We start from the raw sequence: 24,436 nt of genomic DNA, 5'->3' as shown, positions 1-24,436 counted from the left end.
TGAGGAATTAATAAAGAATGCATGAATGTGAAAAAACAATGACTTTATTGCCTCTTCAAGCGGTGCTCGAATTGGGGAGGGGAGGGTGGGGTGGGGTGGGGTGGTTGGTTTACAGGGAAGTAGAGTGAACCGGGTGGGGGGGGGTTGGAGGGTTCATCAAGGAGAAACAAACAGAGGTTTCACACAGTAGCCTGGCCAGTCACAAAACTCGTTTTCAAAGCTTCTCTGATGCGCACCGCGCCCTGCTGTGCTCCTCTAACAGCCCTGGTGTCTGGCTGCGCGTAATCAGCGGCCAGGCGAGTTGCCTCAACCTCCCACCCCGCCATAAATGTCTCCCCCTTACTCTCACAGATATTGTGGAGCGCACAGCAAGCAGCAATAACAATGGGGATATTCTTTTCACTGAGGTCTGAGCGAGTCAGTAAGCTGTGCCAGCGCGCTTTTAAACGTCCAAATGCACATTCCACCACCATTCGGCACTTGCTCAGCCTGTAGTTGAACAGGTCCTGACTACTGTCCAGGCTGCCTGTGTACGGCTTCATGAGCCATGGCATTAAGGGGTAGGCTGGGTCCCCAAGGATCACGATAGGCATTTCAACATCCCCAATGGTTACTTTCTGGTCCGGGAAGAAAGTCCCTTCCTCCAGCTTTTGAAACAGACCAGAGTGCCTGAAGACGCGAGCATCATGTACCTTTCCCGGCCATCCCACGTTGATGTTGGTGAAATGTCCCTTGTGATCCACCAGGGCTTGCAGCAGCATTGAAAAGTACCCCTTGCGGTTTACGTACTCGGTGGCTTGGTGCTCCGGTGCCAAGATAGGGATATGGGTTCCGTCTATGGCCCCACCACAGTTTGGGAATCCCATTTCAGCAAAACCATCCACTATTGCCTGCACGTTGCCCAGAGTCACTACCCTTGATATCACCAGGTCTTTCATTGCCCTGGCAACTTGGATCACAGCAGCCCCCACCGTAGATTTGCCCACTCCAAATTGATTCCCGACTGACCGGTAGCTGTCTGGCGTTGCAAGCTTCCACAGGCTTCTCAACTGTGAGGGCTGCTCTCATCTTGGTATTCTGGCGTTTCAGGGCAGGGGAAAGCAAGTCACAAAGTTCCATGAAAGTGCCCTTACGCATGCGAAAGTTTCGCAGCCACTGGGAATCATCCCACACCTGCAGCACGATGCGGTCCCACCAGTCTGTGCTTGTTTCCCGGGCCCAGAATCGGCGTTCCACGGCATGAACCTGCCCCAGTGACACCATGATTTCCACATTGCTGGGGCCTGTGCCTTGTGAGAGGTCTATGTCCATGTCAATTTCCTCATCACTCTCTTCGCCGCGCTGCAATCGCCTCCTCAGCTGGTCCGGGTTTCGCCTTGGCATTTCCTGGCTCTGCATATACTCCAGGACAATGCGCGTGGTGTTCATAGTGCTCATAATTGCCGCGGTGATCTGAGCGGGCTCCATGATCCCAGTGCTAGCTATGGCGCCTGGTCAGAAAAAAGGCGCGAAACTAGTATCTGATGGACCAGGAGAAGGAGGGAGGGCCGAGTGACGACATGGCGTACAGGTACAGGGAATTAAAATCAAGAAAGGTGGCTGTGCATCAGGGAGAAACACAAACAACTGTCACACAGAATGGTCCCCCCAAAGATTAAACTGAAAAGCCTGGGCTTAGCAGGCCATTGATTTCACGGAGGAAGGGGAAGCAAATGAATACAGAACAAATCTATTTTTTACATCTTAAGCTGGCAGCTGACGGTGCAGCATGACTGATAGCCTCTGCAGTACGATGACGACGGATACCAATCGTAATATACCATCTTCTACCAAAAGGCAAGGGGCTGCTGCTGTGTAGCAATGCAGCCCCACGTCTGCCAGCCCCACGTCTGCCAGCACCCAGATCGCCCTCGGCCTCTTCTGGGTGCTTAGCAGACAATACTGGGCAATTGGCAGAAAATAGTATACTACGACTGATAGCCATCATCATTGAGACAGTAGCATGTCTGCCCAGGTGCCCATGATTGACAGCCACTGCAGTATGACGACGACGGTTACCAGTCGTAATATACCATCTTCTACCAAAGGGCAAGGGGCTGGTGCAATGCAGCCCTACGGCTGCCAGCCCCACGGCTATTAGTCATGCTACACCGTCTACTGCCAAAAGGCAGTTAGCAGCTGCTGCTGTGTAGCAATGCAGTCCCACGTCTGCCGGCACCCAGAGGACATATGGTGACGGTGAGCTCAGCTGAGCTGAGCGGGCTCCATGCTTGCCGTGGTATGTTTTCTGCACAGGTAACCCAGGTAAAAAGGCACGAATCTATTGTCTGCCGTTGCTGTGACGGAGGGGGAGGGGCCTGACGACATGTACCCAGAACTTCCCGCGACACTGTTTTGCATCATCCGGGCATTGGGATCTCAACCCAGAATTCCAATGGGTGGCGGAGACTGCGGGAACTGTGGGATAGCTGTGGGATAGCTACCCATAGTGCAATGCTCTGGAAGTCGACGCTAGCTCCATGATCCCAGTGCTAGCTATGGCACCTGGTCTGAAAAAAGGCTCGAAACTAGTATCTGACGGACTAGGGGAAAGAGGGAGGGCGGGCCGAGTGACGACATGGCATACAGGTACAGGGAATTAAAATCAAGAACGGTGGCTGTGCATCAGGGAGAAACACAAAGAACTGTCACACAGAATGGTTCCCCCAAAGATTAAACTGAAAACCCTGGGTTTAGCAGGCCGTTGATTTGACGGAGGGAGGGGGAAGCAAATGGTAACAGAGCAAATCTATTTTTTACATCTTAAGACGACGGTGCAGCGTGACTGATAGCCCTCGGCATCTTTCTGGGTGCTTGGCAGCAAATACTGGGCGCTTGGCAGTTAGTGTATTACGATGGCCTTCAGGCCTATTGCACAATCTGCTGCTCAGGGAAGATTCTGCTAATGTGCGATGATCCAACTTGTAATAGGACGGTTACCAATTGTAATATACCATCTACTGCCAAAAGGCAAGGGGCTGGTGCAATGCAGCCCCACGGCTGCCAGCACCCAGATCGCCGATGAAGGCTACCAGTCTACTGCACCGTCTACCGCCAAAAGGCAGTTAGCAGCTGCTGCTGTGTAGCAATGCAGTCCCACGTCTGCCGGCACCCAGAGGACATATGGTGACGGTGAGCTCAGCTGAGCTGAGCGGGCTCCATGCTTGCCGTGGTATGTTGTCTGCACAGGTAACCCAGGTAAAAAGGCACGAATCTATTGTCTGCCTTTGCTGTGACGGAGGGGGAGGGGCCTGACGACATGTACCCAGAACCTCCCGCGACACTGTTTTGCATCATCCGGACTGTTTAGATCAGAAGCTCTTTGAGGCAAGGAGTGTCTCTGACTACACATGGGCACGCAGCGCACAGCACAACATGGTCCTGATCTCATCTGGGAACTAGCTACTACTGAAATACAAATAATCATCAGCTCCTGTGTAACCCAGGCAAGAGTATTCCACCGCGTAGTGATCAGGCTTGGCTGTATGCTCTCAAAATACTAACCTAGTCTTGCTAAAGGCTCCCAGCGATAGACACCCTCCCTTGGGAAGCGGCTCCAAGGGTTAATCGCCCACTCTGTGGAAAATCCACACCTTGTCTCACTCGGAATCTGTCTCACTTCAAAGCCCGGCTGTCGGCTCCCATGTGGCTGCCATTGATTGGACTGAAAAGCCCTTGGGTGGCAGAAACCTTTGCCTGGGTCGGCATTTATGTTGAAGGGGACAGATCTGGAGTGGCCTGTAATAATTTAACTAGCTCAACATGTGGTATCCAGGGCTTAGTGTTTACTGTCTGCATATAAGCTCCCACCACTGGGAGTTTCGCCTGTAGGCCAGTTGCTGTTCTAAAATTAGTTTCTCTCTTGCTGCGCTTTGTTCCTACTGTTAACAACACACAATCCTTTGGTTTTGGGTCAAGGCACCCAACGGACTGAACCACAGGGGCCAACTTCTGTAGGGCCTGCTAGAGAAGCACAGCTGATACTTGGGGTGCTGTAGCCCGAGAATCAGGCTAAGAGTGGGAGACTCAGGGAATCCCATCTCAGGAAAGGGAAGGGCTCAAGGCCCGGTGGGGATGCGCTCAGCTCAGAAAAGGAGTGAGAGGTGCAGTTAGCCCTGGAACGGGGATGGAGATTTCCGACCTGTAAACACGGGCAACATCAACACACCCAGTTACCTTGTATTCCCACAGCACCTCTCCACTCCTCCCCCCCCCATGGCCCCCAACTGCACTGTGAGAGGGTGGGTGAGATAATCTAATTAAAGATATTGTCTCACTCCCCTTGTCTCTCTATTTCAACTACCTCAGTACCACATGAGCAAGAAGTAATGGGCCATATTCTGTCTTCAGTGGGGCTACACAGTTGTAAATGAAGTCATGAGACAGCTATAACTTCTTGGTAGTGATATTTACTCACCATCTCTGTTGGTTGAAGCTTTCTGGTACAGAGTATGTGGTCACTTTTGGGGTTGAAATACCCATGATTTGGAGGGAACTAACGGATCATGGACTTGTTTGATAGCATCGGGGCACTACACAACTGTTTAAACATAGTAAATTATGTAGATGGCATCAGAGACATTGTGGAAGCTTCAAGCAGCAAAGGAGAAAAGTGTTTAGCTGCAGGAAGGAATTAGATTTTCATCTTTTTAATCAATAACCTGGCAGAGGACATAAACTCATCACCGATAAAGTTGGCAGATGAGATAAAAATTGGGGAGTGGTAAATAATGGAGAGGACAGCTCACTTATTCAAAGTGATCTAGATCACTTGGTAAACTGGGCGCAAACAAAAGTGCATTTAAATACGGCTGAATGTAAATGTTTGCATCTAGGCACAAAGAATTTAGGCCATACATTCATGCTGGGGGATGCTGTCCTGGGAAGCAGTGACTCTGAAAAGATTTTGGGGGTCATGATGAATAATCAGCTGAACACAAACTCATGCTGTAGCCAAAAAAGCTAAAGCTGGGATGCATGAAAAGGGGAATCTCAAGTAGGAGTACTGTGGTTATTTTACCTCTAAATCTGGCACCTGTGTGACTACTGTGGGAATATTGTGTCCCATTCTAGTGCCCACAATTCAAAAAGGGTGTTGATAAATTGGAGAGGATATTGACAGAAGAGCCACAGTGATTAAAGGATTAGAAAACATGCCTTACAGTGGTAGAATCAAGGAACTAAATCTATTTAGTTTAACAAACAGACAGTAAAAGGGTATGTGATGGGGTTTACCTACCCCGCATTGGTTCAGCAGGGGTTAATCATACTTTGTGGGCCAGGAGGCCATGCCACCCCATCTCTGCTGGGCATGCTTCAGCTGGAACCAGGATATGAAAGAGCCGCTCAGCTCAGGCTGAGATGACTGCCGAAGGGAGCAGAGGTGCATTGCAGGCTCCCGCAGAGAGACTGCCAGAGCTCCAGGATTCAGAGGCCAGCCGGACTGTGGCTGCAACCGACCCCCAGCCACCCAATGCCAGAGATGGAGGAGAGACCACAGAATCCCGGAGACTACCAGCTGCGGAAGAACGGGTGGGAAGTAGCCTAGGTTGACTAAGCACTGATCCAGTTGAGGTACCGTGCTTTGACTCGGCATGTTTGGGAAGGATCCCCGCTGAGTTGGTGGCAGATATCCCTGCGGCAAGACAGGGCCCTGAGCTGGGACCTGTGGAATAGGTAGGAGCCAGTGGAGAAGGGCTGGCCTAGGCAACACTTCCCTGCCGCAAAAGGTGGTTCTTTTGACTCTGGCCACTAGGCCGCATTGCCCTGCTGCCAAGGGCGGTTCCATTGACTCTGGCCACTAGGCTGCACTGCCCTACCGCGAGAGGTGGTTCTATTGACTTTGGCCACTAGGCCGCACTGCCATACCCAGAAGGGCAGCTCTAGTGACTCACGCTGCTGGGCCGTGGACCCTCACTGAAGGGCTGCTGCACTGATCCCGACCATTAGGCTATGCTGCCCTAGGAGCCAGGACTGCTGCGGTGACTAGGGAGACTAGGCCAGTGGGGCCTCCCCAGATCTACTTCAATTCCTCCACAACCTGGTACCAACTGACGGGGTGGACCTGTCCTGTAACAGGGTGACTTAATTACAGTCTATAATATCATACACGAGGAACTCATATTTTATAATGGGCTCTTCAGTCTAGCAGAGAAAGGTGTAACTTGATCCAATGGCTAGAAACTGAAGCTAGACACATTCAGACTGGAAATACGGCGTACATTTTTAATGGTTAGATAATTAACCATTAGAGCCATTTACCAAGGGCTGAGGCGGATTGTCCCTCACTGACAGTTTTTAAATTGAGATTGGGATGTTTTTCTAAAAGCTCTGCTCTGGGAATTATTCTGGGCAAGGTCTATGGCCTGTGTTGTACCGGAGGTCAGACTAGACAATGGCAATAATCCGTTCCAGCCTTGGAATCTATGAATCCCCTGAAGCTGCTTCAGTCACTACATATTGCTCCTGTGTGTGCCCACCATCTGACTTTCACCCTCTGTTGCAGAGTCTGAGCCAGCTCTTGAAGGTCTCTTTTGAATATAAGATCCCTCTACCTAAAGAGAAGTTTCAAGCCATCTGCAGTGCTCTGCACAATCAGGTGAGGGTTGGTTTTGCTTGGATCCCTTGAGCTTAGGCACAGCAGATCTGAAGCATATTAACAATAAAAATCTATTGAATGATAATGCAGAGCCTGGGGACCTCCTCATGCCTTACTGATTTCTGCAGGCTCAGGAGTAAGCAGGTAGCGGTCTCATTTTCTTAGCTAATATCCACCTCAGTTTGTAAAGCAATTTCACCATAAGCTGATTATCAGGGGGAGTCAGAGTTGTATAGTAAAAACTGTGGCTGTGTCTTGATTAGATCAGCTCTGCTGCTCAAAACCCTTTAGCTTCTCTTATCTAATGTATTGGTCATTCTTCTTTGAGTGATTGTTCATGTCCATTCCAAGCAGGTGTGTGCGCGCCGCGTGCACGCCAGCCAGAAGATTTTCCCATAGCAGCGTCCGTAGGGTCGGCTCCAGCGCCCCCTGTAGTGGTGCCTTTATGGCGCTGTATATAGGGGCCAGCCGACCCCCCACCATCTCAGTTCCTTCTTACCACCAGTGACGGCTAGCTGGAACTTCTCTTGCTCTTTAGCAATTGTGGCAGTGTTCTCTAGTTCTTGTACATAGTTTATTATTTAGTAGTTAGTGTTACTGTTAGATAGTTAGGTGTCAGTTGGGGGGGTTTTCCCCAACTTTTCATCGCCCTGCTGGGGCATGCCCGGGTCACCAGGGTTTAAACTCTGTCGGGACTGCGGGAAGTTTATGCCAAAAAGTGATCCGCACTCTTCCTGCTTGCGGTGCCTCGGGGAGACCCATCAAAGGGACAGGTGTCCTATTTGCAGGGCTTTTCGCCCCAGGATTCTCAAGGATAGAGAGCAGAGACTTAAAGTCCTCCTAATGGAGGTGGCACTGCGGCCGCAATTGGATCCCGGACCTTCAGAGCCGGCACCCAGCACTTCATCCTCGGTGTGCAGTGCCCTGGCACCGGAGATAGGTCGTGAGGCCAAGGCCCCAAGACCCCGGCACTGCAGAGAGTCGGCGCATAAGAAATCGTCTTTGACAAGACGCTGCTCTCCTTCGCCGGTGCCGGCTAAAAAGAACAGGCTGCAGACCGAACAATCTCCCCACGGGGACTCTAAAGGTCGGGCGCAGTCCACGATTGTTACGGGGCAACCCGCGCCGCAGACCCATCTGGCCATCCCGTTGACTCCCGCCCTGGAGAGGGCAAGGTTGAGTCCGGAACGCCATAGATCCCCGGACATTATGGAGGAGGTCCGCCTCCCATCGACGCCTGAGGCATTCGAGGCCGCCTCTTGAACGTTCCGGTGCCGGCATCGCCGCACTGGTGCAGACAACCTCCGGCTGCCGCCGGGCCCCAGTATCATTCTAAGGGTAAACCGGCGATGCGCTCACCGCACTCTCCACGCAGCGCCACAGTAGCGGCACCGGCGCGAGCACCCCAACAGGCGACTGTGGGTACCGCTCCTCCGATGTCCTCCTGTTCAGAGACTTCTGACTCGGAGGCGGACACCTACCGTTCTAACAGATCGAGGAGCAGATCGTCCTTGCATAGGAGTGCCCAACCATACCGGCCACAGTGGCATCAGCAGCAGGAGTGGCAACCACCTCCACAGTGGCCGTTTTGGATGCCATGGGCCTACCATCAGTCCGTGGGTCAGGTGTATGGGCCCTGCTCACGAACCGCTTCCATCTCCTCAGCATCTGGGGCACCGCCGCTAATGCCACCACCACCGGCACCGCCGTCTGACAGGAGTGTGCCACAAGGCATTACGGCACCCCCAGTCAAACAGCGGCACCGACAGGGGCTTTGCTTCCTTCAGCGCAGGCACCGCCCAGCACTCCTCGGCGTTCGGTGCCGACCCCAGTACCGGCCGCGGTGCCGCATCTTGAGCCCGCACCGGCCGCGCAGCCGGAGTGCCGTGTGCCGCAGGCCCTTACACAGGGAGACGTGCTAGATGAAGGCCAGCTACATGGAACATCTTCCTCTTCATCTCCGGATGAGGCAGTAGTGGGAACTTCTGCTGCTCCGGCTTTAGAGGATAGTAGACTCCTCCAACAGCTCATTACTCGAGCGGCCCAGAGCCTCTCGATACAGACGGAACAGATCAAGGTGGACACCGATCCTGTAATTGATATCCTGGCCCCGTCGGGCCCATCTAGGGTGGCCCTACCCCTCATAAAAACCATTGCGAATACAACCAGCACTTTGTGGCAAACTCCAGCCTCATTGGCCCCTACAGCCAAAAAGACTGAGAGGCGGTATTTTGTCTCAACCAAGGGCTATGAACATCTTTACATGCACCCCCCGCCGGACTCCCTGGTGGTGGATGCGGCCAACCAGAGGGAGTGACAAGGTTTTCAGGGATCCACTCCTAAAAATAGAGAGGCTAAAAAGTTGGACCTCTTCGGACGTAAGGTCTATTCAACGGGGGGCCTCCAGTTGCGTATTGCCAATCAGCAGGCCATAGTGAGCCGGTATGGACACAACACATGCTCGGCTTTGTCTAGGTTTACGGACCTCCTCCTGCAGGATTCACGAACCGAGTTTTCATCCCTGGTTGAGGAGGGAAGATTGATTACTCGAGCTTCCCTTCAGGCAGCCTTGGAAGCAGCCGATTCGGCCTCGCGCACATTGGCTACTGGTCTCGTCATGAGGTGCGGAGCCTGGCTTCAAGTTTCCGGCCTTCCTCATGAAGTCCAACAGACTATACAGGACTTACCTTTCGAAGGGCCCACGCTTTTCTCAGAAAAGACAGACAAACGGCTCCATAGCCTAAAGGACTCGCGGACCACCCTCCGTTCTTTAGGCCTAAACACCCCTGTTACTCAGCGTAGGCAGTTTAGGCTGCAACAGGCCCCACGTCCGTATCAACCTCAAAATCGAGGTGATGCCGTGCGCAGGAGACCGCGGACTGGCAGGAGGAGGCAGCAACAGCAGCCCTTCGGACAGTCTTCTACCCAACCAAGGCCTCCACAGGGGCCTAGGCCACGATTTTGAGGGTTCGGTCGAGGACGGCCTACTGGACAGATCTCTGGATCCTCCCAACCTTACCTTTTCATCACGTCTGTCCCCCTTCTATCATGCGTGGGCCCGGATTACGTCAGACGCTTGGGTGCTTCGCACGGTAGAGGAGGGATATTCTATTCAGTTTTCCTCCCTCCCGCCCCACCAGCCCCCCTCCCTGTCCCTCTTCAGGGACCCCTCTCACGAGCAACTTCTCCTTCAAGAAGTTCAGTCCCTCCTTACAGCAGGGGCAGTGGAGGAGGTGCCTCCAGAACTACGGGGCAAGGGCTTCTATTCTCGATATTTCCTAATACCGAAAGTGAAAGGGGGCCTCAGTACTATTCTGAACTTGCGGCGTCTCAACAAGTTTGTCAAGAAGCTCAAGTTCCGCATGGTCTCCCTGTCCTCCATCATTCCTTCCCTGGATCCAGGAGACTGGTATGCCGCCCTCGACTTAAAGGATGCATACTTCCATATCGCGATAATCCCTCGCCACAGGCGTTACCTCAGGTTTCTCGTCGGCGACGTTCATCTACAGTTCACGGTCCTACCCTTCGGTCTATCAGCAGCCCCAAGAGTCTTCACGAAGTGCATGGCAGTCGTGGCAGCCTTCCTCTGCAGGCAAGGAATCCAGGTATTCCCTTACCTGGACGATTGGCTCATCAAGGGCAGGACAAAGCACTCGTGGCGGCTCAGGTGGTCTTCATCAGGCACACCTTCAGCTCCCTCAGCCTCTTACTCAACGGCCAAGTCCACTCTTTCTCCAACACAAAGAATCGAATTCATAGGGCACTTTTGGACTCGACACAAGCCAGAGCATATCTCCCAGAGGCCAGATTCCGAACTTTGTCCAACATCATTCTCGGCCTCCAAAGTTACCCTACCACCACAGTAAGAAGCTGCCTCAAATTTCTAGGGCACATGGCAGCATGTACCTATGTCGTCAGACACGCCAGACTCAGACTGCGCCCTCTCCAATCTTGGTTGGCAGGGGTTTATTGGCCAGTCAGGGACTCCCTACACTCAGTGGTGACGTTACCTCGTCCAGTGTTGGACTCCCTCCAATGGTGGCTCGACCCACGGGTGGTCTGCGCATGGGTCCCTTTCCTTGAACCAGAGCCCTCCCTGACCCTGGTAACGGACGCGTTGGATCAGGGATGGGATGCACATCTGGGCCACCTCTGGACCCAAGGTCTTTGGTCAAGGGAGGATCTTTCATCGCACATCAATGTCAGGGAATTGCGAGCGGTACGCCTCGCATGCATGGCATTCAAGTCCCAGCTCGCGGGCAAGTGCGTTTCTGACCTTACAGACAATACTTCAATGATGTTTTATATCAACAAACAGGGTGGTGCTCGCTCCTCTCCCCTTTGCCAGGAAGCCCAAGCATTATGGGACTTTTGCGTACAGAACGTAATTCACCCGATAGCATCCTACCTCCCCGGCACACACAACACGCTCGCGGACACTCTCAGCCGCTCGTTCCAGGGTCACGAGTGGTCTATCCACTGGGATGTAGTTCTCTCAATTTTCCGACTCTGGGGTCATCCCCAGGTGGACTTGTTTGCTTCCAACGAGAACAGGAAGTGTCGTCAATTCTGCTCCCTCATGGGACGCAGTCAGGGATCCCTATCAGACGCGTTTCTCCTCTCTTGGGCAGACGAGCTTCTTTACGCCTTCCCCCCGATTCCCTTGATTCACAAGGTGATCCTCAAGGCCCGCAGAGATCACGCTCGACTCATCCTCATAGCTCCTGCGTGGCCATGCCAGCATTGGTACGTGTCTCTCCTACACATGTCTACGAAGGTTCCACTCAGGTTGCCCCTACTACCGGACTTGATCACGCAGGATCGCGGTCGCCTCCTTCACTCGAACCTGGAGTCGCTCCACCTCACAGCTTGGATGCTCCATGGCTAAACCCAGTGGAGTTACAATGCTCCCATCAGGTCAGACAGGTCCTGTTGGGCAGCAGGAAGCCGTCGACAAGGTCTACGTATTTGGCCAAGTGGAAGTGCTTCTCTCTATGGGTTACACAGCACGGTCAGGGCCCCTTGCTCACCCCGATCCCTCTCATCTTGGACTATTTGCTACATCTGAGACACCTGGGACTAACTCTCTCATCGATTCGAGTCCACCTTGCTGCAATCTCCGCATTCCACCCTGGAGAGGAGGGGACCTCAGTGTTTGCAAACCCACTTGTTGGACGGTTCCTTGACAGATTGTTTCCACATCTCCGTCAACCTGTCCCTGCTTGGGACCTCAATTTGGTCCTGTCTGTCCTCACGGGGGCCCCGTTCGAGCCGCTGGCTTCATGCTCGCTGTTATACCTCTCATATAAGGTCGCGTTCTTGGTGGCTATCATATCAGCACGGAGGGTATCGGAACTCAGACATCCGAGCCTCCATACACCATCTTCCACAAGGACAAGATCCAACTCAGGCCGCATTCTGCGTTCCTACCTAAGGTGGTTTCCCCGTTTCACATGGGTCAAGACATTTTTCTCCCTGTGTTTATCAGCTGAGGAGCGCAGGCTGCATTCTCTGGATGTTCGCAGGGCTCTCGCGTTTTATATGGCAAAGGACAAGACCCTTCAGGAAGTTGACCCAACTTTTCGTAGTTGTGGCGGACAGTAGGAAGGGGCTCCCGGTCACGTCACAGAGGATCTCGGCTTGGATCAGAACCTGTATCCAGGAGTGCTACAGTCGGGCCAATATATCAGCCCCGCCTATCACGGCCCACTCCACAAGAGCGCAGACCTCTTCAGCTGCGTTCCTGGCCCACATCCCAACACAGGAAATTTGTAGAGCAGCCACCTGGTCCTCAGTCCACACCTTTATGGCTCACTACGCCATTACGCACCAGGCTAGGGAGGATGCTGCATTTGGCCGTGCAGTCCTCCAGTCTGCAGTGACCTCTGACCCCACCACCTAGACTTGGGCTTGTGAGTCACCTGCTTGGAATGGACATGAACAATCACTCAAAGAAGAAGAAACGGTTACTCACCTTCTCGTAACTGTTGTTCTTCGAGATGTGTTGTTCATGTCCATTCCAATACCCACCCTCCTACCCCTCTGTCGGAGTATCGGCAAGAAGGAACTGAGGCAGTGGGGGGTTGGCTGGCCCCTATATACAGCGCCATAAAGGCGCCACTCCAGGGGGCGCTGGAGCCGACCCTACGGACGCTGCTATGGGAAAATCTTCCGGCTGGCGTGCACGCGGCGTGCACACACCTGCTTGGAATGGACATGAACAACACATCTCGAAGAACAACAGTTATGAGAAGGTGAGTAACCGTTTCTTGTGTTTGATTCTTGCTGTGCATTCAGTACCATCTACCTGGGGTTCAGACCTCTATTTGGACAAGTAGGAAGTGGAAGCTTAGAAATTAATTGAACATTTTCTTTTCAATTGCTTCTGATTAGTTTTTCTTTGACCATTTCCCTTCTTCCCACAGATCTGTTCTCAAGCTAAGCCGCTCAGCACGGAAAATCACGCAGAGCTGTTCGATTGTGTAGTTCTGCTAGGTAAGGGGAAGAGACTCTGAGTTACACAGTGGTTTCCTTGTAACTTCCTTTGTCAGGTATGGTAAGAATAAGAGTTCTGTTGTCAGTGAGGACGTGATTTGTTCCCTTGCAGCCTGTTCTTCTCCTGATGATCTGATAGCATTTCTGCACTCGCAGCTGGAGATTGAGAATAAGGCTGTTCGTGTGGCCTCTGAATCTGCTCAGAGCTATTGTTGGTGCCGACTGTAAGTAACAGAGGAGCAACTGTGCCAGCTGCCCTCTTGGCCGACATGCTGAGGGTTGAGTTGGGGACATCCAGAGCAGGGCCGGCTTTAGGAAGTGCTGGGCCCGATTCGTGGGGCTTGTACTCACCAGGTGGCGCTCCGAGTCTTCGGCGGCGGGTCCTTCACTCGCTCCGGGTCTTTGGCAGCACTTCGGCGGCGGGTCCTTCACGTGCCGCCGAAGAGCCGGAGGGAGTGAAGGACCCGCCGCTGAAGTGCCGCCAAAGACCCGGAGCACTGCTGGGTGAGTAAAAATTAAAAAGGCCACTGGGCACGCACGGGGCCCTGTTAAGCGTGGGGTGCAGGGCTCTCTTAGGCACGGGGCCCAATTCAGGAGAATCGGGGGGATCGGCCTAAAGCCAGCTCTGATCTAGAGCTAAAAGCATGAGCTACTATAAACTGAGCTAAAGAACCAAGGCTTTGTAGGCAGGGCAAGGCTGTAACAGACTCATCGCCTCTGCAAATGGGGCACAGAGTCTCTATAACACACAGTCACCAGTGGTTTGGATCTCCACTAAGGGTCCAAATGCTGCCCTAAGTTACCCTCTTATGGCCACCCAGAAATCAACAGGTTCAACTAAGTGCTGAATGTAGCCCAAGATATTTTTCAACTTCAAATAAAGAAGTTAACTTGGGGCTAATGCATGTTAACAATAATCAGATAAAAATAAAATAAGACTCCTGACTTGATATTCGTCAGTATTATACACTACAGATTAAATTCTGAGTTCTGTTCTACTGGTGTAAACACAGATTAACTTCAATGACCTCAGTCTATCTAACGCTTTTATAATATTTCTATCATGGTAGTATGATGGCACTCTTTATAGAAATGGAATTACTTTAGATTTACACTGGTGTAACTGAGACCAGAGTCTGGTCCTATGTTTTTCCCACTGATTCTGTAGATGAGAGAAGCTTGGTACTATTCTTAAATAGGGCCCTTTGAAATCCAGGATTAATTCCAATGTGGAAAGTGAGTGAGTGGAACAAAGAAGTACTGTACACCTCTCCTTATCTTTCAGTGCCCGAGACAAGAGTTAAAAAGTTTCTGATTGTGAAGGCAGTGAAATCCACTTTCAGTGATCAGAATGCTAAGGTAAGATTGTGTGTGGAGCAGTGAAATATTTCAATTTTTTTCAATGATATAGGATGAATGGATATCTGGGTGGAGCTTTCATTCAGATCCAGAGGAGAAACTGCAGACTAGAGAAGGCATGTCATTCTCCTGCCAGTGTTAAATGTATCCACGTTTATAATCTAAGGAGATAAACTCAAAAGCATAAGGACTCTCATATCCTATCTCTTATTTTAGGCCGAAGGGATAACAATAACTCTTGTGTGTAATCTCTACCCTTGCAAACTGGTAAGGAGAGTTCTTAACACTTAGGACTTGGTCCTACCATACTTGCATGCTGATTGCTCCCCTTGCCTTCCGTGGGAGTTTTGACTCAAGGATTGAATGATTAGAGCCAGAATCTGATCAGTTATATTGGTGTAAAGTCAAGGTAACTCCACTGACTTTAGTGGCATTACTCTGGATTTATACTAGTGTACAGATCAGAATCTCACACTGGGTATTTACATCTAACAGGGTTATCTAGGTTACTCAAACCTCTGATGAGACATTGAAAATTCTGAAAACATCATTTTTCAGTGAAATGTTCTTGTACAAGGAACCACATCTTTTTGTTTTAAATAGACTCTCCAGAGAACATAATGCTGCCCAATTCTGTGGCTGTTGAAGCATACATAAACTATCAGCAAAACACCGAGGTTATGCAGGCTGCATCCCAGACTGTCAGGAGCCTGGAAAAGCTTGCTGCATATTTCCCTCACTACATACTCTACTCTACATGTACTAGTTTAAAAATATCTTCAGTCCATATTTCTATCCATGGACACAGCCAGGGGCTCCAGACACTTTGTGCTCCATGACTGAATCCATGATATGTATTAACATAAACAGTTCAACTTTACAGTAAGTTGTTGATAGAATCACACTCACTACACACAGAATGACCAAGCTGGTTGGGGCATCAGAACAAACAGAGAGGATCCCCCTGGTTCTGCATATTTATTTCCACTGGGCGGAGTCTGAATGTTTTTCCTCAGAGATAAAAAGATGAAACAGTTTTTTCAAATTTAAAAAAGTTTAACACTGTTGGGGAAACTCTTTTGTGTTCAGTGAATCATTCCCTTCGCTTTAGGGTTTTCCTAAGCCTGGGGTCTGACCCACCAGTTAGGAGTTTCTATTATTCTCTTTCCTGCAGATGTTTGTGCACTTCTAGTGCAATATAAAAGCAGGCATAGGTCAATGTTCAAGATGGCTTCGTAAGAGAAGGACACTGATTCTATAGCCAGTGTCATACTACTAGCTAATAAGTTCTATATAGCTATCTCACAGCAGGGTACAACACTTCTCACCCAGGCTATTCAGGAAGAAAGCACTATCCAAACCCTGTGCATTGACATCCTGCAATGTCTGGACACCTCAGTCAGTGGAATGACCCAAGTAAGTGACCTGTTGCTACTGCTTCTTGAAATAGGGACGTTCTTCCTTACGTTCCTTGTACCTCTCCACAAGGAAGCTTTTTGCACAGTCAGCATAATGGAAGAACAGCATATCAAATTCATGTCAGGGATAGTGTGACCCCTTCATCATGGAGTAAATGGTTCACATTAGAGAGAAGATATAAAGCAACTTAACTGGAAAGAATCATGTTGCAGAGATCTTCTCTTAATTCTTTCCACTGTCTGAGTGCAACTCCCCCTTAGATCCCCCATGAATACTTCTGATTTGGTGATCCTGGATTTGAACAGATATTGGGGCTGAGACTGTGCCTTATATTGGTCTGTAAAGTTCTGGGTGAGTTTATGGTGCTTTCTAAATAGCTCCATAATGCTCTAAGGCAGGGAAAGAGGATTCACCAAACAAGGCTGTGTATTTAAAAGACAGAGTGTGGGGGCACCAGACAGGTAGAGTGAGATGTTGGGGAGAGAGAGATGAGGTGATAGGTTAGGGAAGGGTCAGTGAGGAATAAAAGGAGAAGCTACATGACAGGGAGGGATTCAGACAGCAGGATACTGGAGGTGGGGGAATGGAAATAGCTATGTACTGAACAGTCTCGCTCTTCTCTGCAGGTGTTATGGCCAAGGCTTCTGGAGTATGTGGTACCAGCTCAGTACACGGGTACTTTGAAGCCTCTCTGCAGATGCCTTAGGGAACTGGCTGAGAAAAAGCAGCAGGAAGGAGAAGAAGCTGCTTGCCTCGACTACAGTGGACCAGGTTTATAACAGAAACTCTTTCATTTATTCTCTCCAGGCACACTATGAAATGAACAGGTTCAGTCTGCTCCAGTTCTCTCGTCTGCAATCAGGAGGCTAAAATGAATGAGGGATGGTCTTGTGATTACAACATAGCCATGGGAGGGAGCTAGGAAACGTGGGTTCTGTTCCCAGCTTGCCACCAAAATTCTGATGTGACCGTGGGGGAAATCACTTGATCTTTCTCTCTCAGCTTCCCCACTTGTGAAATGAAGGAGTAATTAATGCCAACCTCATAGAGGTGCTGTGAGGTGGAATTCATTCCTGTTTGTAAAGCATTTTGAGATGTTCAGACTGAAAGCACTATGGAAATGCAAATTATTATCAGCTGTATTCAACATTGGTGGGCACGTTGGAAATGGATAGGTGAATAACATCAGCAGGACTCTCTGCAAAGCCTGGCATAATTAATGCTATTCTGTTTCTTTCCCTAGTGAAACTCCCTACACCCCAGGGGCTGTTAGCGCGACTCCTGGTGAGTAGACCATGAGAATAGGTTTTCTGCGAAATGTGAAGTGGGACTGTTAACTATAAAAATCGGTTTTATAGCTAGATATTTATAGACAGGCTGAGGAATGTGTATGATTGGGTCTCTCTCTCTCCACCCTCTCCTGAGACACACTGTTCTGCATCCTCGTACTAGCTAGAATGCTTGCTTCTTCAGGAAGACACTGCAGTAGAAGCAACAACTCTATTGTATGGTCTTCACAATGAGAGAGTCTGAACTATTCCTTCCTTCAGGAACAAACTGGTGTTGCGCTGACAAAACTTAGCCTGTTCTTTCTATCTCATTAACAGGTAGTAGCCTCATCCCCTTATGAAAGAGAAGGACATGGATGTGCTGCCTTGCAATTACTTAAAGCCCTGCACCACAATATCCATGCAGCAGTGGGTGAGATGTGGGTACTAAAGATCCCACCTCTGCTGCAGTACATTGAAGGTAAAGTGCTAGTTAGTAGGAGTGCGGTCCATGGAGAATAGAAGGGAAGCCACAAAATGCAGCTTCCTATTGACATGTGTTGTGCCATTCCTGCTGCAGTACATGGGAACAGTGGGGAATTGAAATTGGGCTTCTAGGCCATCACTTTTCCTTCACCTGGATAACTGTGAACCACTGGGGTAAATCCAGAGTTTAACCACTGAGGCCAATTCAATCAGAGCAGAATCAGGCCAGGAAGGTTTCAGCTGAATGGAAATTTTACAGCAGTTCCCCCCACACCTTTGCTAGGTTATTAGTTGGGAAGGTGAATACACATGAAGCTGGAGGTTAGTGAAATATTTTGGAGTTACATATATAGTCTGATTTTGGAAACTGAATTTTTCTGAAAATTAAACCCCATGTTTACTTTCAAGGGTGATTCAATTAAAAAACCCAGAGTTTTTCTTTCTGTAAGGAAACCCGAGCCATAAAAACTAGGTTGGCCAAGTGGGTGCCCTTTGTAGAATCTAGGTATTATGGGCCTAAAAATGTCTTTCACCAATTTTACAGTGGTATGACTCTATTGACGTCCGTGGAAAAAACCCTTCAATCAGTGTAGGCCAAGGGTAGGCAACTTATGGCACGCGTGCCAAAGGCGGCACGCGAGTTGATTTTCAGTGGCACTCACACTGCCTGGGTCCTGGCCACTGGTCCAGGGGGCTCTGCATTTTAATTTAATTTTAAATGAAGCTTCTTAAACATTTTAAAAACCTTATTTACTTTACATACAACAATAGTTATATATTATAGACTTATAGAAAGAGACCTTCTTAAAATGTTAAAATGTATTACTGGCACGCGAAACCTTAAATCAGAGTGAATAAATGAAGACTCAGCACACCACTTCTGAAAGGTTGCTGACCCCTGGTGTCGGCTGTGTCTACACTATGGGGTTATGCCAGCAGAGCTCCAATGACGTAGCTGTGCCAGTGTAGTCTCTGTGGAATATGACAGACCCTATGTGGAGCACAAACCCGACATCTTTCTGAGGAACATCGGACCCCACAATGTTCAAGTGGGTTTGATATTCAAAAAAAGATTTAAGAAATGAGCTGTATCTTCCCTAGTTGTTGCTGTACAGAGTCCCCAGTATTACATTGTGCCGACATTAAAGAAGGGTAGATTAGAGCTGGACATTCAGAAACAGGGCCAGATTCTCAGCTGATGTAAATCAGTATAATTCTATTGACTTCAGTGAAGCTACACCGATTTACATCAAGTTAGGATCAAGTCCAGAATCTCTTATTATGCAGGAAAAGTTTGTATTCACATTAAACCCAGTCTTCTGATGTGCTGAACAGTTTTGTGATGTGCTAAGCACCGTCAGCTCCCATTAAAGTCAACAGGAATTGGGAGTGCTCAGCATCTCACTCCTGGTGGGTTGACTGACCCTGAATAAAAATGCCAACAGGATACATAACATGATACTTTCTGTTGGTCCAACAAAGAACATTGGCGTAGGTCCCATTTAGCCTTGAAAGCCCAGGTATGTTACAGCTTAGCAGACTAGGAGTTTTAGAAGGACTGATTGCAAAGGAGATACCTGGGATGACTCTTCTTGCTAACCTAGGTGACGTTATTGTTTTGCCTCCTGCTTTATAGGAAACACAGAGAATTCCCTGGACCATGAACGGTGGGAGCACATGCTGCTTCAGGTACAAGATGGCTTTCAGCTGTATTGTCACAGCCCTCCCTCCCCCCTCCAAATGTATCAGCTGGGGAAAGAATAATGATAAATTATTCATTATAAGCAGAGCTGGTCAAACCATTTCATTTGCAACTTTTGTTCTGTGAAAAATGGCCTTTTTTATTTTCATGGGACATTTTCAAATTTTTTTTTTTTTACACAAAACAAAGCAACCCCAACCCAAATAGAAAATGTTTAGTTTTTTGAAACTGAAGTTGATTTTGGGTTTTTTTTCCCAGTTGCTTTCCTGTTTGTCTCCTCCTGCCTCCGGCTTTTTCAGTCACAAAGTGGAAGAGGGGGAAACAGGCATGGGGACCAGAGATAAAGGGAAGGGAAGAGGGAAAACAAAGAATTGAATAATGGTCATTTTTGATTTTGAAAAGCAAAATATTTTTTGTTTTTTCACTTTTCATTTGTGTGTTGAAAAATCAAGAAAACAAAAAAATCCCATTTGTTTTGTGAAATGGACTTACTATTGTTCAACCAGCTCTAGTTATAAATAACTCTGTATTACCACTGGGAACAACACAAAACTTAACCAGAAAACCAGCATGCTAATGGTGCTAATCCATCACTGGGGGACATTTAAAGGATTCTTTTTTTCTATTTGCCACTCAAAAGAAAATTTGCTCTGAGAAACCCAAAAAGGAAAAGAGACAAGACAAGGTTTGGTGACTGTATCTCATGGAGAAGCCTTTCTGGTCAGAAGGAGCTCTTTATAGCCTCGTGTAAATCCAGACAAGGAACATTTTTATGGCGAGTGCTGAAAATGAAAGGAAAGGACCTAGTGACAAATAAGCCCCAGAAGGTTTGGAGTTCCATTTGGGGTTGGATTACACTCTAGAATTTCCCATTCCAGATCCAGCCTCATTTGAAATTCTTTGGGCTAAAAAAATCAAAGAAGATTAGGTTCTCTTGTGAGGTTTCTGATATTTTCTGGCTGCTGTTCAAAATTCGGGTCTGAAACAGCAAAGTGCTGAGAGTTACTAACCTCTTGCTGACTTCAATGGGAGTTGAGGGTGTGACCCCAGGTCCTTTGGGTACCCAGTGGCAGAGGCCACGGGAGTGCATAGTATTACCAGGATTCCCTGAATCTGATCTCCATATAATCAAAGGGTGTCATGTAAAGCTTTTACTGGATACCTGTGCCACACGGATCATCATAATCATTGCACAGTGACTGGATGGATAATATATAAGGCGTTATGGTTGTATACTGAAATTTATACTTTTAAGGTCTGTGAGTTGGGGCTGATCACCAGAAAGTGATCAACAAGTTTCTTTCAGGCAGGAGATGCTTATCTGTCTGAATGACTGTATGTAGATGAGTAATTCTTCACAGTGGATGCTAATCAATAGAGCAACATTCTAATCAAGTGATTGCAAAGTCTCCAGAGGAGATTCCATACAAGAAAAACAAACAAACAATAGGGGGTACCCTGTTTACAAGCGAAGACAATGGATGCTTGGAACTATATCTGGAGGTCCAGAGGTATCCTGTACCAGGTATCCTTCACCTATTGGATGAACTGCCAGCTGGCTTGTCTTATGAATGGAGGATCACATTTGGTTTGGGTGTTTCATGCTGGGAGAGAGATTTGGGGGAGCTATCCTTTGTGAGACAGGGGAATGTTTGGTTATCTAAGTTTAAGCTCTAGAAGTGTGTTATGATTTTATTTTTATGTAACCATTTGTTTACATTAATTTTACTTGCTGCTTCTCAAATCTCTGACCTTTGTGAATTAAACTCTACATGTTTTCACTATAAACGTATCTAAGTGAAGTATAGTTGTTTTCACTCTAAACTTATCTAAGTGTGTTAAATGGAGTGATGATGCTGAGGTGACACCAGTGACATGGTGTGTAGCAAACCTATGAATTCTGTGAGTGTCCAGTGGAACAGGGGTTGGACAGTCTCGGGATGCACAGAGGGCTTGGCAGTTGGACTGTACTGATTGCTTACCTGTAGAAAGACAGTGGAGCCTGGATGGGGTGAGAAGGGCATGCTTGTGTTTCCTGTGGCTGGCAGAGTCAGGAGCTGACACGTGGCAAGCACAGAGGAGGATTCCTCATGCTAAGGGCAGGTGGTAGTGAGGCACCTCACAATCCTCGGGACCCTCGGGAGGTGGCATAAAGGGTCCATAACACTTCAGAGAAGGTGCCTGGTCCTTCATAGTCCAGGGCCCTTTGTTCAAAATTTATTAGACCCATTCTCCATCCACTATAAAATCACTCCTCAATGGTCAGATTTCTTGGCTCCATCTCATTCTCCAATTCACTGTCCATCTGGGTTTGGGGACTGAGAGGAATCATCAGGCAAAGGTTAAAGAACAACAGGCAGAGGAAGTCTGGATTGTTGATGTTTATAGTTGTCAATAGGGAAATAATCTTCCCATGACACCTGAATATTGGAAATTTTACAACAGAGAACAAGGAAGAAAAAAACACCAAACAAACAAACAAACAAACAAACCCCACAACAAATTCTTGCAATTAACCATCTGCTTTAACTCTTGTTTTACACTCAGTTCCTAAGAACATCTCTGGAGATGATAGGCGACAGTGCCTGGAGCAGCCAGATAAGCCTTGAGTTGAGCCAGCAGATGGCCGGCTATGCCAGCCCCTCCAAAGAGAAGGTTTGTTATCTGTTAAGGCTTAGTTTCTAGTTAATTTCCCTTGAAATTCTGATTGGAGAACTGCATAAGGCTTCTCTCAAGGCTTCATTACTTTATATTTTATTCTGCATATAAAATTTGTTTTTACTTGTTCCCTGCTCTCTTGCCCCTCTCCCCCACCCCCCACCCGCCTGCCCGTCCTTCCAATATTTGCTTGGACAGGCTGCTTGTCTGTACTGCATTGTGGGTTCTCTGGCTGGGCTAGATGATGGGATGTTTCTGCAATATGGATGCTTGGACTTGGCTATCTTGTTCCTTCCTGAGTGTTGCTGAGCTGGGTCTGAACTGACAGGCACGTTGTGTTACTGATATCTCAGGGCTGGTCTCTTTCTTTCAGAGTTTCCTGTATAAGGCGCTAGGAACGTCCTTAGCAGTTTGTCAGGACCTGGTCCATGTTAAATCACAGATTAATACATTTCTGACGACAACAGATTATATGGAAGCCCCTGAGAGAGAGGTGAGGACTCTGTCCCTCTCCCCACTTTACCAAGTAATCCCTGAATGCTCCCTGTGGGGCTCAGCTCTGAGTTGGCCTGGGACAGATGCCATTTTGCTTCATATCCTCTTCATTGCTATTTCACTCAGCCCCCGCTGCCCATGTGTCTCAGGCCTGATTGGCACTTTACACCACTTCAGGTGAAAGGAATGGACTCGTGGGGTCTATGAGGCACCTGGTTAGATCCTAACCAGAATTTTTCTTGGGTGACAGGGAGTCATTTCCATCCTCGCATTGTCTGCTGAGAGCCACTTGGACCTCACCTTGAACGCACTTCAGGAGTTTGGGGCTGCAATGAGCAAGGTTAAGATTTCTGGGTTCATCGGCCACCTGAAGGTAAAGGAGCCAGGGGCTTCTCTCAAACTTTCTTTCCCGCTAAAGCAGGGGCAGCAACCCTGCGGTAGTGTCTGCTCTGGTCAGCTAGCATTGTCCCCCAATGTATGCATTCTGCATGATGCCTGCAGTTAAGCAAAGAGGAGCGCGATCTGGAGCTGGGGTTCTCTCAAATGATTTTTATCGTCTGATGTCTTTTCCATGCAAGCAACTGATGTAGTTCCCACACATTGTGCACGGGAGGGGCACTCAAGCCATGAGACATCAGACGATAAAAATCATTTGAGAGAACCCCAGCTCCAGATTGTGCTCCTCTCTGCTTAACTGCAGGCAGTCTGTTGTAAAATGATGGTAGATACACTGGAGGGTAGGAATAGGATACAGAGGGACCTAGACAAATTAGAGGATTGGGCCAAAAGAAACCTGATGAGGTTCAACAAGGACAAGTGCAGAGTCCTGCACTTAGGACGAAAGAATCCCATTCACTGTTACAGACTAGGGACCGAATGGCTAGGAAGCAGTTCTGCAAAAAAGGACCTAGGGGTTACAGTGGATGAGAAGCTGGATATGAGTCAACAATGTGCCCTTGTTGCCAAGAAGGCTAATGGCATTTTGGGCTGTATAAGTAGGGGCATTTCCAGCAGATCAAGGGACGTGATCGTTCCCCTCTATTGGACATTGGTGAGGCCTCATCTGGAGTACTGTGTCCAGTTTTGGGCCCCACATTACAAGAAGGATGTGAAAAATTGGAACGAGTCCAGCAGAGGGCAACAACAATGATTATGGGGCTGGAGCACAAGACTTATGAGGAGAGGCTGAGAGAACTGGGATTGTTTAGTCTGCAGAAGAGAAGCATGAGGGGGGATTTGATAGCTGCTTTTAACTACCTGAACGGAGGTTCCAAAGAGGATGGATCTAGACTGTTCTCAGTGGTACCTGATGACAGAACAAGGAGTAATGGTCTCAAGTTGCAGTGGGGGAGGGTTAGGTTGGATATTAGGAAAAACTTTTTCACTAGGAGGGAGGTGAAGCACTGGAATGGGTTCCCTACGGAGGTGGTGGAATCTTCTTCCTTAGCGGTTTTTAAGGTCAGGCTTGACAAAGCCCTGGCTGGGATGATTTAGTTGGGAATTGGTCCTGCTTTGAGCAGGGGGTTGGACTAGATGACCTCCTGAGGTCCCTTCCAACCCTGATATTCTATGATTCTAAAACTAGGCACATATCTAGATGAGTTGATATACCTCTGGAAGACCTCTGCAGACCCTCAGGGGTACACAAGTACCTCTGGTTGAAAACCACTGATCTAAAGGATAGAGCAGGAGACTAGGCCTCTAGGCTTCCATTGCTGGCTCTGCATTTACTCACTGTGCAGCCTTAGGCAAGACATTTAGCGCCTGATCTTGTACCCACCAGTGTCAACGACTATGCTCCCGTGTACTTCACTGCTGTAGGTTCAGCATTTTAGGCTCTCTGTGTCAGAGTGACCCGTGGGAATGATGGAGATACTAATAACTCCCTATCTCACACAGTTATTATATTGCTTAAAT

General features: G+C 48.7%; 1 protein-coding gene and 1 long non-coding RNA gene across 2 annotated transcripts; both read left to right on the top strand.

The window, feature by feature from the left end:
- Positions 1-16,556: 16,556 nt before the first annotated feature.
- Positions 16,557-17,653, top strand: LOC135974482 (uncharacterized). Its single transcript, XR_010591747.1, has 3 exons — positions 16,557-16,681; positions 17,154-17,194; positions 17,518-17,653. It is a non-coding gene; the product is annotated as an uncharacterized LOC135974482 (long non-coding RNA).
- Positions 17,654-19,304: 1,651 nt separating this feature from the next.
- On the top strand, positions 19,305-24,354 carry LOC135974565 (maestro heat-like repeat-containing protein family member 2B). Its single transcript, XM_065562979.1, has 5 exons — positions 19,305-19,353; positions 21,914-22,021; positions 22,398-22,517; positions 22,770-22,956; positions 24,341-24,354. The coding sequence occupies exons 1-5, from the start codon at positions 19,342-19,344 to the stop codon at positions 24,352-24,354; spliced, it is 441 nt and encodes a 146-aa protein (XP_065419051.1). The 5' UTR covers positions 19,305-19,341.
- Positions 24,355-24,436: the final 82 nt, after the last annotated feature.

This window comes from Chrysemys picta, chromosome 12, assembly GCF_011386835.1.
Source record: "Chrysemys picta bellii isolate R12L10 chromosome 12, ASM1138683v2, whole genome shotgun sequence".
NCBI classification, from domain to species: domain Eukaryota; kingdom Metazoa; phylum Chordata; order Testudines; family Emydidae; genus Chrysemys; species Chrysemys picta.
This window is presented reverse-complemented; position numbering and strand designations above follow the sequence as displayed.